Source organism: Eleginops maclovinus, chromosome 1 (genome assembly GCF_036324505.1).
Source record: "Eleginops maclovinus isolate JMC-PN-2008 ecotype Puerto Natales chromosome 1, JC_Emac_rtc_rv5, whole genome shotgun sequence".
Lineage (NCBI taxonomy): Eukaryota > Metazoa > Chordata > Actinopteri > Perciformes > Eleginopidae > Eleginops > Eleginops maclovinus.
Genome location: NC_086349.1, coordinates 21,520,865 through 21,532,888, shown reverse-complemented (window position 1 = coordinate 21,532,888; position 12,024 = coordinate 21,520,865). Strand labels below are relative to the sequence as shown.

The following is a 12,024-nucleotide window of genomic DNA, read 5'->3' as shown; positions in this document are numbered from 1 at the left end:
TATTCATCCACAACACAAGGGGGCGATACAGTGCGCACAGAAGCCTTTTACCGACCTAAATGCCACGAAGAAGATATGACCGGGTGTAAACATGGCGTCTGCCTTGGACGATGATGAGATCCTTAACGATGATTACTATTCCCTCCTTAATGTCAGGAGAGAGGTAAAATGTGCAGCAGTGATCTGGGTTGATGTGTGTGCAGGTGCAAGTTGCAGTAATTCTATGAACTTTATCCGGCGGATATTGAGAAGTTTCCTGTAGAATCACATGTATCGTTAGCTAGGTGGCTAGCTTGTGACCCTCGACATTGATGTCTATGCTGTGACTCCTCGGCTGCATACTTTGCAAGACACCCAACAGGTTGTGAGGTCAAGACTTTACCAACCGGGCTGTGTGTTGATACAGTACGGCAGCGGATCGTGCGTTATCGCGGGGTTCTGGGAGCTAATGATAACACACTGACATATGTTCAGTTTCAATATGATTTGTTGGACTGTGGACAGTGCTAACTAAAGTAAGCTAATGCTACAACTTTACTTTAGTGTTTCATCTTTAATTATTTACAGCTGTTCAGATTGCAATATAAATATGTTCTCTGTTGTCTGGGAATCAAATGCTTTCTGTCAAGATATCTGTATTAGTAAAGCAGAGAACATTATGTTCACATGCAAGCAGTGTTGGAATGTAACGAAGTACGCTTACTCGAGTAATGTTACTGTAACTCACAAAGTCCAGTTTTGAGATACTTGTAATTTAGTGTTTCCGTTTAATGCTACTGGATACCTCTTTTTAGTCAAGTATATTTTTTTACTTGTAACCGTATTTTTACACTGTGGTATTATTAGATTCACCTAAGTAAATAAACTGAATAATACCTCCACAACTATTTGCAAAGTGGCCATTTTCAACACAAAATATCTCTAAGCACAAACCATGGTGTTCCAGATTGATAATGCAAAAATAATAATTCATATATTGACTATGCTTGTTAAGATGATTAGCATAAGTAAGTTGAATATATGGAAAAAGTTTGTAAAACTTTCCTTTAAAAATAAGAAACATTTCTAAACCCATCTAACGTAATGTTTTGCCATAAAACACAAAAGTGTATAATCTCCATGTCAGTTCTTGAGAAAATAAAACTTGAGAATAGAGAAAAGTACATAACTGATGAATTTGATGACTATTGTAGCTATACCTGTTCTACTACAGTGTATTCCACAACAACTTGAATTTAAGCAGCTCTTCAGCTCAGGCTGTTTTGTTACAAGTTAACTAAACCCTGCATGGTACAACAGTAAGTTGGAAGACTTTATTACGTTCATATACATTTTAGAGGAAAGTAGTGGAGTTCAGCGGTAGCAACATCCTGCTGTGTGTTTTGTATGTTGTTGATTGAGTTTCCCAACAAGTTTGTCTTTCACATTTATGCATTTAATTCTTGTGCCTCAGGCGACACAGGATGAGCTGAAGGCGGCATACAGGCGATTATGCATGCTGTATCACCCAGACAAACACAGGGACCCTGAACTAAAGCGTCAGGCAGAACAACTTTTTAACCTCGTACATGAAGCTTATGAAGGTAAGAACAGCTTTTCAGATACACATCCAGCTAATATGGAATTATTATGTTATGGAACTGTTCTGAGGGTTAATAACATTGGTGGTTATCCATGTCTTTTCAGTGCTGCGTGAACCACAGGCACGAGCCATATATGATATCTATGGCAAGAGAGGACTTGATGTTGAAGGATGGGAGGTAAGTCATTAAGTGACTGTAGTGGACAATTATGCTTGAAAAAACACAACATAAGGTCAAAAACAATAGCCATTATGTTGATTTACACCAGTGTTTATTAAGCTTATACAATAACGCAACATTAGTTATGGTTTTGCTTCCTCTGTGTTTAATTTAACTTTAGATGCTTGAAAGTACAAAACATGAGACACAGAACAAATGGGAGTATGAAATTTGAGTGAAATTCCTCCTACTGTAACTCTTTGTGACCACGTGAAGTAGAAAGTTGCCCTGCTTTCAAGTCATATCTCCTTTCTCCAGGTGGTGGAAAGAAAAAGAACCCCTGCAGAGATCCGAGAGGAGTATGAACGTCTTCAAAAAGAGCGAGAGGAGAGAAGGCTTCAGCAAAGGACCAACCCAAAGGTATGTTCACAACGAAACCTCACATCAAACTGAATGTAACGAAAAGAGTCATTAGGCATCTTGTGCGTATTTAATGCAAGTCATTAATGAAAGCAGCGGTTTTTCCTAAATTTGATATTTGCAGGGAACGATTAGTGTCGGCATTGATGCCACGGACATCTTCGACCAGTATGAGGAAGACTATGAGGAAATGGGAGGAGGAGGAGTCCCCCATATTGAAATCAACAAGATGCATATATCACAATCTATAGAGGTAGGTTTTAAGTGGCATTTGTTTTTAAATAAGAGTTGTAGCACACGAACATTTGCCATAGGACTTATTGTTTGATCTGTTTCACTACAGGCTCCTCTCACTACAAAAGACACAGCTGTTCTGTCTGGCTCCTTGTCAACCCACAACGGAAATGGAGGTGGCACCATTAACGTGGCCTTAAGAAGAGTCACCTCAGCCAAAGGGTGGGGCGAGGTATGCTGCATTTTCACTAAGAACCACACACACACACACACACACACGGTTTTGTTAATATATACTTTAAATGGCAAACTATCTTCCTGTCACTCCTGTCTGCCTTTGTGGTGCAACATGCAGTGACATTTTAAGATAAGAAAAAGATGAAACCTGCTGTGTTTGTGTACACAGGTAGAGCTTGGTGCTGGAGACACCCATGGACCTCTCTTAGGGATGAAGATTTTCCGGAATTTGACGCCGCGATTGTATGAGTTGAACTGCAAGAGAAAATAAATTAGAACAACTTGTTTTTAAGAACAAAAAGACAGTGACCTTTTTTTTAATTTACCTTAGCTTCGTGACCGCTCAGTGTGGGCTCCAGTTTTCCTCCCGAGGCGTGCGTCCCGGGTTTACCACGATGCTGGCCCGTCACCTGGACAAGAACACTATGGGCTACCTGCAGTGGCGCTGGGGCGTCCAGTCCTCTATGAACACCAGTATCGTCAGGGACACCAAGAGCAGCCATTTCACCTTCGCAATGCAGGTAAAGCAGCCTTCAGTAACAATTATGTTGCTTTAGCCAGGACACCATTAAATCCACAGATGCTTGTGTCAGAATTATAATTTGTATTTCCTCTCTCTGCAGCTTGGCATTCCTCACACTTTTATGATGATGAGCTACCAGTACAAGTTCCAGGATGAGGACCAGACCAAGATTAGGGGCTCATTAAAGTATGTTACCAAAGAGCAATATGAGTTGATATTAACGTGGAAATATACAACTTTCTAGCATGTTCCTCTTTGTTAACAGGTGGTTATTATGTTGGCACCACTGTCGTAAAAGCCAACAGGATCACAGCCTACTGTCAACACAACGTTTTTAATTTAAAAATATTTGGCAAAACGGCCCAGGCTAAACTGTTGTAACTGTGTATTTTGTTTTTTACAGCGTTGTGTCGTAAATCGAGCCTAGAGTTTCTCTGGATATCATACCCAGTGGCAGACAGAGTCAACAGTAAAAGCACGGCCTGTAGGGAACTAGTCTAAAGGCTGATAGTGTCATTATTCTACAGCTATTACGCTATTTATTTCCTAATGTTAAAGCTAAGCATCAAAAATGTCTATTGCCACTTTAAACCCCCTATTATGGGTCCAAATTGTTTATCAATCTGTTTGTACAGCATCTCAAATGCATCGGTTTTCAAGTATGCACAATAAAAAAGTAGAACTGAACTGAATTTTGTCTGCATACAGAGATATAGTGAGTGATTTTGTCTTTATGTCACAGATCAGGTTTCTTTGGGACGGTGATCGAGTACGGTGCTGAGAGGAAGATCAGTCGACACAGCGTCCTCGGGGCCACCGTCAGCGTGGGAGTCCCTCAAGGTGTCTCCCTCAAGATCAAGTAAGTGAAACTTTTGCTCCAGTCTCCTGTTTGAGGCACAGTGTTTTTCTCACTCTGCTGTCATGAAAGCCAGTCCAATACATTTTCTACTTATTACTGCACTAGTGGTACATCTTTAAGCATGTCAACACAGGATTGCACCCACTGAAATGCTATCTGGTATATACTGTATGTCTCCTTTTTGACAGTAATCTCAAATTTGACAAAGAATTGCCGGTCAATTCTGACTGTCCTGTCTAAGCTATTGTATAGCACATCATTTCCTTCTGTCACATTTCTATGCATAAAAGCATCTTAATACACTGCCCCTTCTTCTTGGAAAATGTGCAAAAGGACCTTTAATTATCAGCTGATTACTATGGAGAAGTTCAGGTCCGTTTTACAGGACAGAGAAAAGGCAATCATGGTCGATGTGATGCTCTTGAATCTTTAGTTGAAATAGTTTTTTGCATTTGAATGATTTTTAAGGTTGAATATTAACAGGATATTGTCTGCTAGCAGCTGAGACAATATTTTTGAATGTGACCTTATTATTCTGCTATTTTCTGATGGAGATTCCTACGAATATCACATGGAGTGACCAATTTAACAGCCAGTTAGAAGCAATCCTCATTTGAATAATGAAACAAACTCTTTATCCGCAGGCTAAACAGAGCCAGTCAGACGTATCTCTTCCCTATCCACCTGACTGACCAACTCCTGCCAAGTGCTGTATTTTACGCCACAGTTGGACCACTGGTTTTCTACCTTGCCATCCAGCAGCTCATTATTCGGCCCTACGTGCGGGCCCAGAAGGAACAGTAAGAGACCTTTCTCTTTACGTTGGCCGTTTCATGCTGCAAATGTTATTGGAAATAGCACCACATGTATTAATATAGTCCGATTTTACGAGCTCTTTTCATTTCTCCATTTATCTTTCACCTCACCAGAGACTTGGAGATCAAGCAGGAGAGCTCGGCCTCTAATATAGCTCAGAAGAAACAGGAGGCAGAGTCTGCTGTGAGTATTTTACAGGCTTGAATCTGGCTACGGTAACATTTCTACATGGTGGTTAAGCATTAGATAACTAATAAGATTCTGTCATTGTGGGTGACTGTCCCACACCAGTCAGACGAAGGGCCTGAGATGGGATTAGATAAAAATTCAAAGTCTTCGTGAAATTCATTAGTATAATCCATTTAACGGGAAATCTCACTGTTTGTGTCTCCTTCTCTTCCTCTCCGTGTCTTTTCATCGCTACAGGTTTTGCTCATGCAGGAGTCTGTGCGCAGGATTATTGAAACTGAGGAGTCAAGAATGGGTAAGATCAGTCATATTTTAAGGATAAGCTTATGCTGTGAATTATGTTTTTTAAGCAGGTTGTCAAAATATTTGATGCTTTCACATTGTCAACAGTGTTTAAGACGTTGAATATTGCTTTATCGGAATTGTAATTTTAGAGATTTTTATCATATACATGAGAAAAAGTTGGCTTTTAGTAAAAATGGTGCCGGTATTTCTTTCTGCTGCGGTTCGCATTGGCAAAAAAGAAAAACCAATGTAGAATAATTGCTTTTACTGGTCTTCTTGGCAGGTCACTGAACTCTAAAGTAACTGCTTACTTGTGAAAGGCAAGACAAGTGCGTGGGCCTCTCTATTGAAGTATGACAAGACTTTTTGTGGAGAGCTTTTAAAACAGGGTATAACTTGTTAATAAAGGAAATAGTTTGTAGTGGATTTTGTAAAGACCTCCTGTTTCTGTTTGACTAGTGATAATTGCTTCTTTTGGCAAAAACACTAACACAAAAAAGCCTGTGTGGAAAGTATCATTTTCAACTTGGGAGTTTGGCAAGTGATAATTGTCTTATGACACCTGTTCACTGTACAGGCTGTTTTAATTCTAGTATCATCAGAGGTCCCCTAGACCGTGCCCTTGTAAAGTAACAGTTAATTGCAGGGTGAGTGTGTGTCTGTGTCTAATGACCGACACACAGCTCCTCTTTAGTATTCACTGGACCACACTCTGATTCTTTGAAATGGTTCGGTTATTGTTTATGCGGCTCGCAATTAAAATTAATTGAGCTGTCTTTTAGTTGTATACTCGCAAAAATCATTTTAACAAACAAGCCTAAAAAAAATGTGACTGGCTTTGTTATTAAATATGTGGCTAAAATGCTGGCATGCAATATTTAAATGAGTGAATAGGGAAAGTGGGGATGGTGTTGGACCTTCACTTTCAGTGTATTTAAAAAAAGCTGTTTATATTTACTATCATCCTTGTATTTCTGAAATGTACTCCTACTACTTGACAAAAGTGAGATTAAAAAGCAAGTTCAGGTGCTACGTAAATACTGTAAACATATCAAAAACATTTAGAAAAATAACCTGTATCCAGAAACTTTGCTTTTAAACAATCGTGTTCAGATACAGCGTAAAATATACGGTGGTCGAAAGGTGCAACGAGTTACAGCGGACTAAAACACTGCACATTCACAACTATGCACATTTCAAAATAGAAATGTGCCAAAACTCAAGCAATCAAAGAAACATCTTCACCAACTTGACAACACATGCGCAGCATTTAGGAAAAAAATGCCAACTTCATGAAACATGAACACAGGGTTTAAGTGCTGCGTAAACAAAACGCTGCAAATACAAAAAAATAGCAAGAAGCTCAAAACAAAACAGAAAAGGGGACTCTAAAAACGGATGCACACAGCTGGGACCTAAATGTTGTTGACGTTCGGGGAGAGTCAACTGTCATAACGGCCAACTGTGAAATTAACAAAACACTTCCCCTTTCAATTTAATTAAGTAGAGCATTTTGGTGACCATAACACGCTAACACATTAATTAACACTATCCTTGATGCTGTTGCTTCATTAAATCAGGTCTCATCATCCTCAACGCCTGGTACGGCAAGTTTGTGACAGACAACAGCCGAAAACACGAGAGGGCAAAGGTCATCGATGTGTCTGTGCCACTGCAGTGTCTGGTGAAAGACTCTAAACTCATCCTCACTGAAACCACAAAGGTAAGATTCACATACTAAAAGAATGTATTCAAACCCACATTATTCCCCGGATTCCTTCCAGTGCGATGATTCAGAGTATTCATGACCTAATTTTGTCTTTGCAGACAGGGCTCCCTGGTTTCTATGACCCCTGTGTGGGGGAGGAGAAGAGCCTGAAGGTGCTGTATCAGTTCCGCGGAGTCATGCATCAAGTCCTGTCAGGAGACACTGAACCACTCAGGATACCAAAGCAATGTAAGACAGAATGTACTCTGCAGCACACTGACTGTCTAGAATGGGGAATATGTCAGGGTTTTTGTCTCAGCCAAAGTAATATTTAACTTCTTCAGTGAAGGTTTAAAGATTAAGAAGGTAGTCTTGAACTCTCTAACCTACAACTGTTTAAATTCTTACTGTTAGAGAGAATTTACTCAAATCCCAAGACTTTGTAGATGTCTGTGATGCAACGTACTTCAGAATATTGTATTTTAACCGCTGATTTATCTTACCTGTCACCTCCATGCCAACAGCGTTTTGTCTGACATCTTTGTTTCTTCCTCTGTACAGCTCACAGGATTGACGCAGACACATAGGCGCTCCTCGGCCGACCAAAAAGACTCATCTCTCAGCTGTTTGACAGAAGATGGATAAAACTGTTTTAGATACGACATGGATTGAAGTCCTTGTTACTCAGAAATCGTGCATTTACCTTTTTGTCTTTATATTCATTTAAGTATGCAGAGGGGAGTAAAAACATCACGGACTGGAGTGATCATAATACAGGATCTATGGACAGGGTCGTCGGCCTGCTAGAGAGTCTAATGTGACACCCAAATCAACGGCTACCATGTTAAGTCCCGGGTCTTTTAGCCTTCTTGGTATCCATTTATTTTTAGTATGGCCTGTCATTTATGATAGAGTTCTATGTACTGTAATCTAAACAAACTGCAGTGCCTATGTGAATGACGACATGAATGCACCTCTGATTATTTGCCATATTATTAAAATAAGTCTCTCTCATGTTGCTTTACCAATTTAGTGCTTTTTTTTTCTTCAAAAAAAGTAAAGGTTTATTGGAGCTGGTTGTGTTTATTACTTTTGATTTAACCCAGTTCATGAAGAGTTGCTTTTATGTCAGTTTTCTTGTGAAAATGTGTGATTTTGATAAAAGTTAAAAGGCACTATATATCTGTCAGCATTTGAAAAGTGCCTGTATTTACTTAGATTTTCCAACATCTCCCTATGATCCTTTTCTGGATCCGAGTGAATTGTTTATGAATTTGTCTTCCTTTACTTGTTTGCCAGTTTGTGTGCCATAAATAGAAAGGATGGGATTAACTGAATCAACTGCAAGACCTACGATTGCTTTACCCCCTGTGGGAAATGCACCCTGCCTTTTCAAGAATCATAACGAGCGGATTATGCAAAGAGGGCTGATGCATTGTCTATGTTTTTTCCTGAAACCTCAAACAACATCTCTGCAATGATTACTCTTTCGAAAACAAATTAAGTTTGACACATTCTTCATCAGGCAAATGTAGTTTTATCAGTCTTTTTTCAGGATAACTGACTGATATGCTTTGGTGATGAAATAAAACAAAAAGAGTTGTTTGAATACTGCACACATACAGAACAAAAGGCCAGTATATATTCTCACACTTGTTAGTCTGTGACTCTAGCTGCTTCTTTGATTAATGACTTCACATTCACACTGTTCTTTATCTGGATAATCCTTTTGAGTAAGTATTATTCTAGAGTAGTCGCTGTGCTCCTGGAGCTGATTCGTAAAGGCAGTATCAACATATCTAAGCTTTTTCCTCTTTGTTTTGGCAGTTGTTACTTGTTTATTTTACAAGTTAATCAAGTACACCCTTCGTATCATTACCATTGTGTTTTACGTTTTCAAGGACAAGTGGAGTTAACTAATCTGTAGCAAACCAGATAATCAAAATGATATAACTGTTTTGTTAGGAGACTGAATTGATCAAGACATGGCATTACCAGAACATTACAATGTATTATAGCAATACATGATGCAAGCTGTGCCAAAAAAATACAAACTGATATTAAAACGTATTTATGTTGCGACACTAAATACGTCTAACAGCAAATGCTAAAACAATCCATTTGTTTTGGACTATGGATTCTCCCGGTACCCTATGTTGGTGGTTATCTCCGCCTTCGCTTCTTACATCCAGACCAAGTGCCCGGGTGTCAAAAACGAGCGCACCCTTGACAACTCGCAGAATGAGGAATGTGTGACGGGAACAATAGTAATTTCTCTGGAAGTACAGGAATAACAAACCACATCTCAAACTTCGACTGCAAAGCAACAGTCCTAGCAGATTTAGAGTCATTTTCCTCGCTACCCGAACTGCACTTCCAACACGGAAGTCTACTGCCTTCAGACAAGACTAACACCCTTCTGTCTTTTGTGTTAAGCTGTTTACGGTTCAATTTCATCACATTGTAGTTAAAGGGGGAACGCTCTGGTCTAGTTCAGACATAAAGAGAAACCCTATGAATGAAGCTGCAGTACCGTCAATGTCCCTTTCAAAGGTAGGTGTTCATCTTTTTAAAACCAAAACAACAATCTGTTTTTCTCTTGACAGCAGTCAGAAGAAGACGACTGCCTCTCTGTTGTTGTCCGTGGTGAACAGTATCTGACTGAACAAAAACTGCACGTTGCAGTCTTAACTTTGTCATAAACTTCTCAAATGTTCATACTTATTTAGATGAATTTTATATGTGATAAATTCAAATTGAGTGAGGGCATTCTTTTTTTAGGTTAATCTATTTTTTTTTAGTTTACTATCCAAAAAACGTCTCTCTGCTAAGCTGATTTGTTAAAGATATAACTGATTAATATTATGTAATCAATGGGAAGCATTGTTTAGAAGTCAGTGTTGATAAACTAACCTGAGTGTCAAGATGCTAATCTTTACGGTGTGTTCTTGTCAGTTCTTCCCTATTTCTCTGGAGATCCTGGAGGAGATCTTACTGAATCTTCCTCCTGTTGAGGTGGTTCGTGTCTGCCGGATGGTGTGCCACCAGTGGAAAGAAGTGGTTGACAGTAAGTCCCTGTGGAAAGAGAGATGTAGAAGAGAAGGATATCACCTCAGTGATACATCCAAAAATCCTAAAGACTGGAGGTTGTTTTACTTCTTGTGCAAGCAAAGGAGAAATCTTCTCAAGAATCCGAGAGGAGAAGGTAAGAAGCCACATAACTAACTTTATACAACATTCAGTGGTCCAAATACAACCTGATCTCTATGACAACTCTCCTTTTTTTGTTTTGACAGAGGAACTCAACGGCTGGCTGATTTTGAATCATGATTATAGATGTTTTCGATATGGTGGTAGATTTGGTGGTTTTGATGGATTTGGTGGGAATAGGTGGGCAGTACACGGGATTAGACGGCCACATCCAGAGGAGACGGTCCAAAAAAACTTTGTGACCTCTTACACGTGAGTTTACAAGGAGAGATGCAGAAACATATGGCATTTATGTTATATGGTACAATCCTATGATGTTATATTTTAAACATTTTGTATTCAGCATGGCGAAGAAGTCACAGCTGATTGATTTGGGGAAGGAAGGTTACAGCCCATCGTTCATGGATCACTTCCAGCCAGATATCCGAATATCTGATTGGTGAGCAAAATACACAGAAGCTTGTGAATGGAATAATTCCAGTTTATCACGTAGTTATCGTCCATCATTTATTACAACTATACCATTGAACGCACAAAGTTAAAAATAAAACTTGATGGATTTTAGCACCTTTGTTAAACATTAATCAGACTCATGTCTGTGTGTCGTACCAGGTATGCACCAAGACATGATTGCGGCTGTATATATGAGATCCGTGTAGAGCTTTTGAATGAAAAAAAGAGGCCTGTTCAGACATTTGCTCCGGACATTGTTGAGTTTAAGTATGGGAGTGATGAGCGATGGAACAAGGTATGAACAGAGCAAGACTTATTTAATATTAAGTTGAAATTTAGAAGACGCTTTGGGACAACTCTTGACTTGCTGATATGTGTTTTGCAGATGGCCCATGTATTCAAGAGCTACGGACCAGGAGTGAGATATGTCAGTTTCACCCACGGAGGCAGGGACACACAGTTCTGGGCAGGATGGTATGGGATTCGCCTCACCGAAAGCTGCGTTGAGATATGTCCAGCAGCGGACAAATAGCTCTTTGGGAGTTATCTATTACCTGCTTCCTGCCTTTGCTTGAAATTGCACCTCTTATTTGCCTTATATAATCAGCATTTATGTAACGCGTAAAAAGGATGTTTCTCTTGCTGCTAAACTACTAATATGTGCAGTCTCAATGACATGTTACATTCAACAGCCATAGTTTGAGAAGACAAAATGTACATGTGCAGTAGCAGAGCACATCCCCTAATTGCTACGAGGATATTGCTCCATGATTGTCCACCTCACCAGAAGTGCCTCGTACAAATATTTTACATGCTCTGTTGTTATTCCAACTTCTAAAAATTATTTGGTTTTTTAACCTTTAATACTGTTCCCTAACCACTGACCTAACATGGGTATGACAGTATATAGTGGAGGGATAATAATATGTTTTAGGTCACATGAAGGCATCAGTTGAACAATGAAGTACAGTTACTTGACTACATCAGGAAAAAGATACGTTTTATCAGTATTACTGTTTAATAAAGGGAATGTCTTTGTGAGTGTTATAAAGGTTCCGCACCACTGTTTGGCATATCGGCCTTTATGGAAATGTTATTTGCACTGCTGTTTTGCACAGCCCAGTAAGATGTATTCTCAAATGCGCCCCTGTTTTTTTCATAGGGTCTGTTCAATTAAAAATCACTTTTCTTTTGTATTGATCAGTCTTACTGAATGTCTGCTCTGGCATTTTATACACTTTGTTTATGTTTACAAATCAGCCCCCAACATACCATATTTTAAGTTAGGTGTAAGGATTCATCTTTATTCTGGATTATCATTTTTTGTTTTATTGCAATCAATATTCAG

The 12,024-nt window shown here is 39.2% G+C and overlaps 2 protein-coding genes across 3 annotated transcripts; both read left to right on the top strand.

The window, feature by feature from the left end:
* Positions 1-38: 38 nt before the first annotated feature.
* dnajc11a (DnaJ (Hsp40) homolog, subfamily C, member 11a) lies at positions 39-8,027 on the top strand. The gene is made up of 16 exons (XM_063886415.1): positions 39-163; positions 1,454-1,583; positions 1,687-1,760; positions 2,061-2,162; positions 2,287-2,415; positions 2,506-2,628; positions 2,803-2,876; positions 2,965-3,154; positions 3,257-3,342; positions 3,899-4,015; positions 4,660-4,815; positions 4,945-5,014; positions 5,258-5,315; positions 6,886-7,028; positions 7,133-7,262; positions 7,575-8,027. Exons 1-16 carry the CDS (start codon positions 92-94, stop codon positions 7,598-7,600), a joined length of 1,680 nt encoding a protein of 559 aa, XP_063742485.1. The 5' UTR covers positions 39-91; the 3' UTR covers positions 7,601-8,027.
* A 1,205-nt stretch (positions 8,028-9,232) lies between these two features.
* On the top strand, positions 9,233-11,494 carry LOC134863430 (F-box only protein 6-like). 2 transcript variants are annotated; one of them, XM_063882065.1, is made up of 6 exons: positions 9,233-9,566; positions 10,029-10,218; positions 10,310-10,475; positions 10,567-10,662; positions 10,836-10,971; positions 11,062-11,494. In XM_063882065.1, exons 1-6 carry the CDS (start codon positions 9,528-9,530, stop codon positions 11,206-11,208), a joined length of 774 nt encoding a protein of 257 aa, XP_063738135.1. In that variant the 5' UTR covers positions 9,233-9,527; the 3' UTR covers positions 11,209-11,494. The 2 variants fall into 2 exon arrangements, with proteins under 2 accessions (XP_063738135.1, XP_063738056.1); XM_063881986.1 differs by having other exon boundaries at positions 9,235-9,566; positions 9,969-10,218.
* The last annotated feature ends 530 nt before the right edge of the window (positions 11,495-12,024 follow it).

Coding starts and splice junctions, on each gene's coding strand:
- dnajc11a (XM_063886415.1), top strand. CDS start 92: ATGGCGTCTGCCTTGGACGATGATGAGATCCTTAACGATGATTACTAT. Junction 5,316..6,885: donor AACTGAGGAGTCAAGAATGG/GTAAGATCAGTC, acceptor TCATTAAATCAG/GTCTCATCATCCTCAACGCC. Junction 7,263..7,574: donor ACTCAGGATACCAAAGCAAT/GTAAGACAGAAT, acceptor TCCTCTGTACAG/CTCACAGGATTGACGCAGAC.
- LOC134863430 (XM_063881986.1), top strand. CDS start 9,528: ATGAATGAAGCTGCAGTACCGTCAATGTCCCTTTCAAAG. Junction 10,219..10,309: donor CAAGAATCCGAGAGGAGAAG/GTAAGAAGCCAC, acceptor TTGTTTTGACAG/AGGAACTCAACGGCTGGCTG. Junction 10,972..11,061: donor GTGATGAGCGATGGAACAAG/GTATGAACAGAG, acceptor TGTGTTTTGCAG/ATGGCCCATGTATTCAAGAG.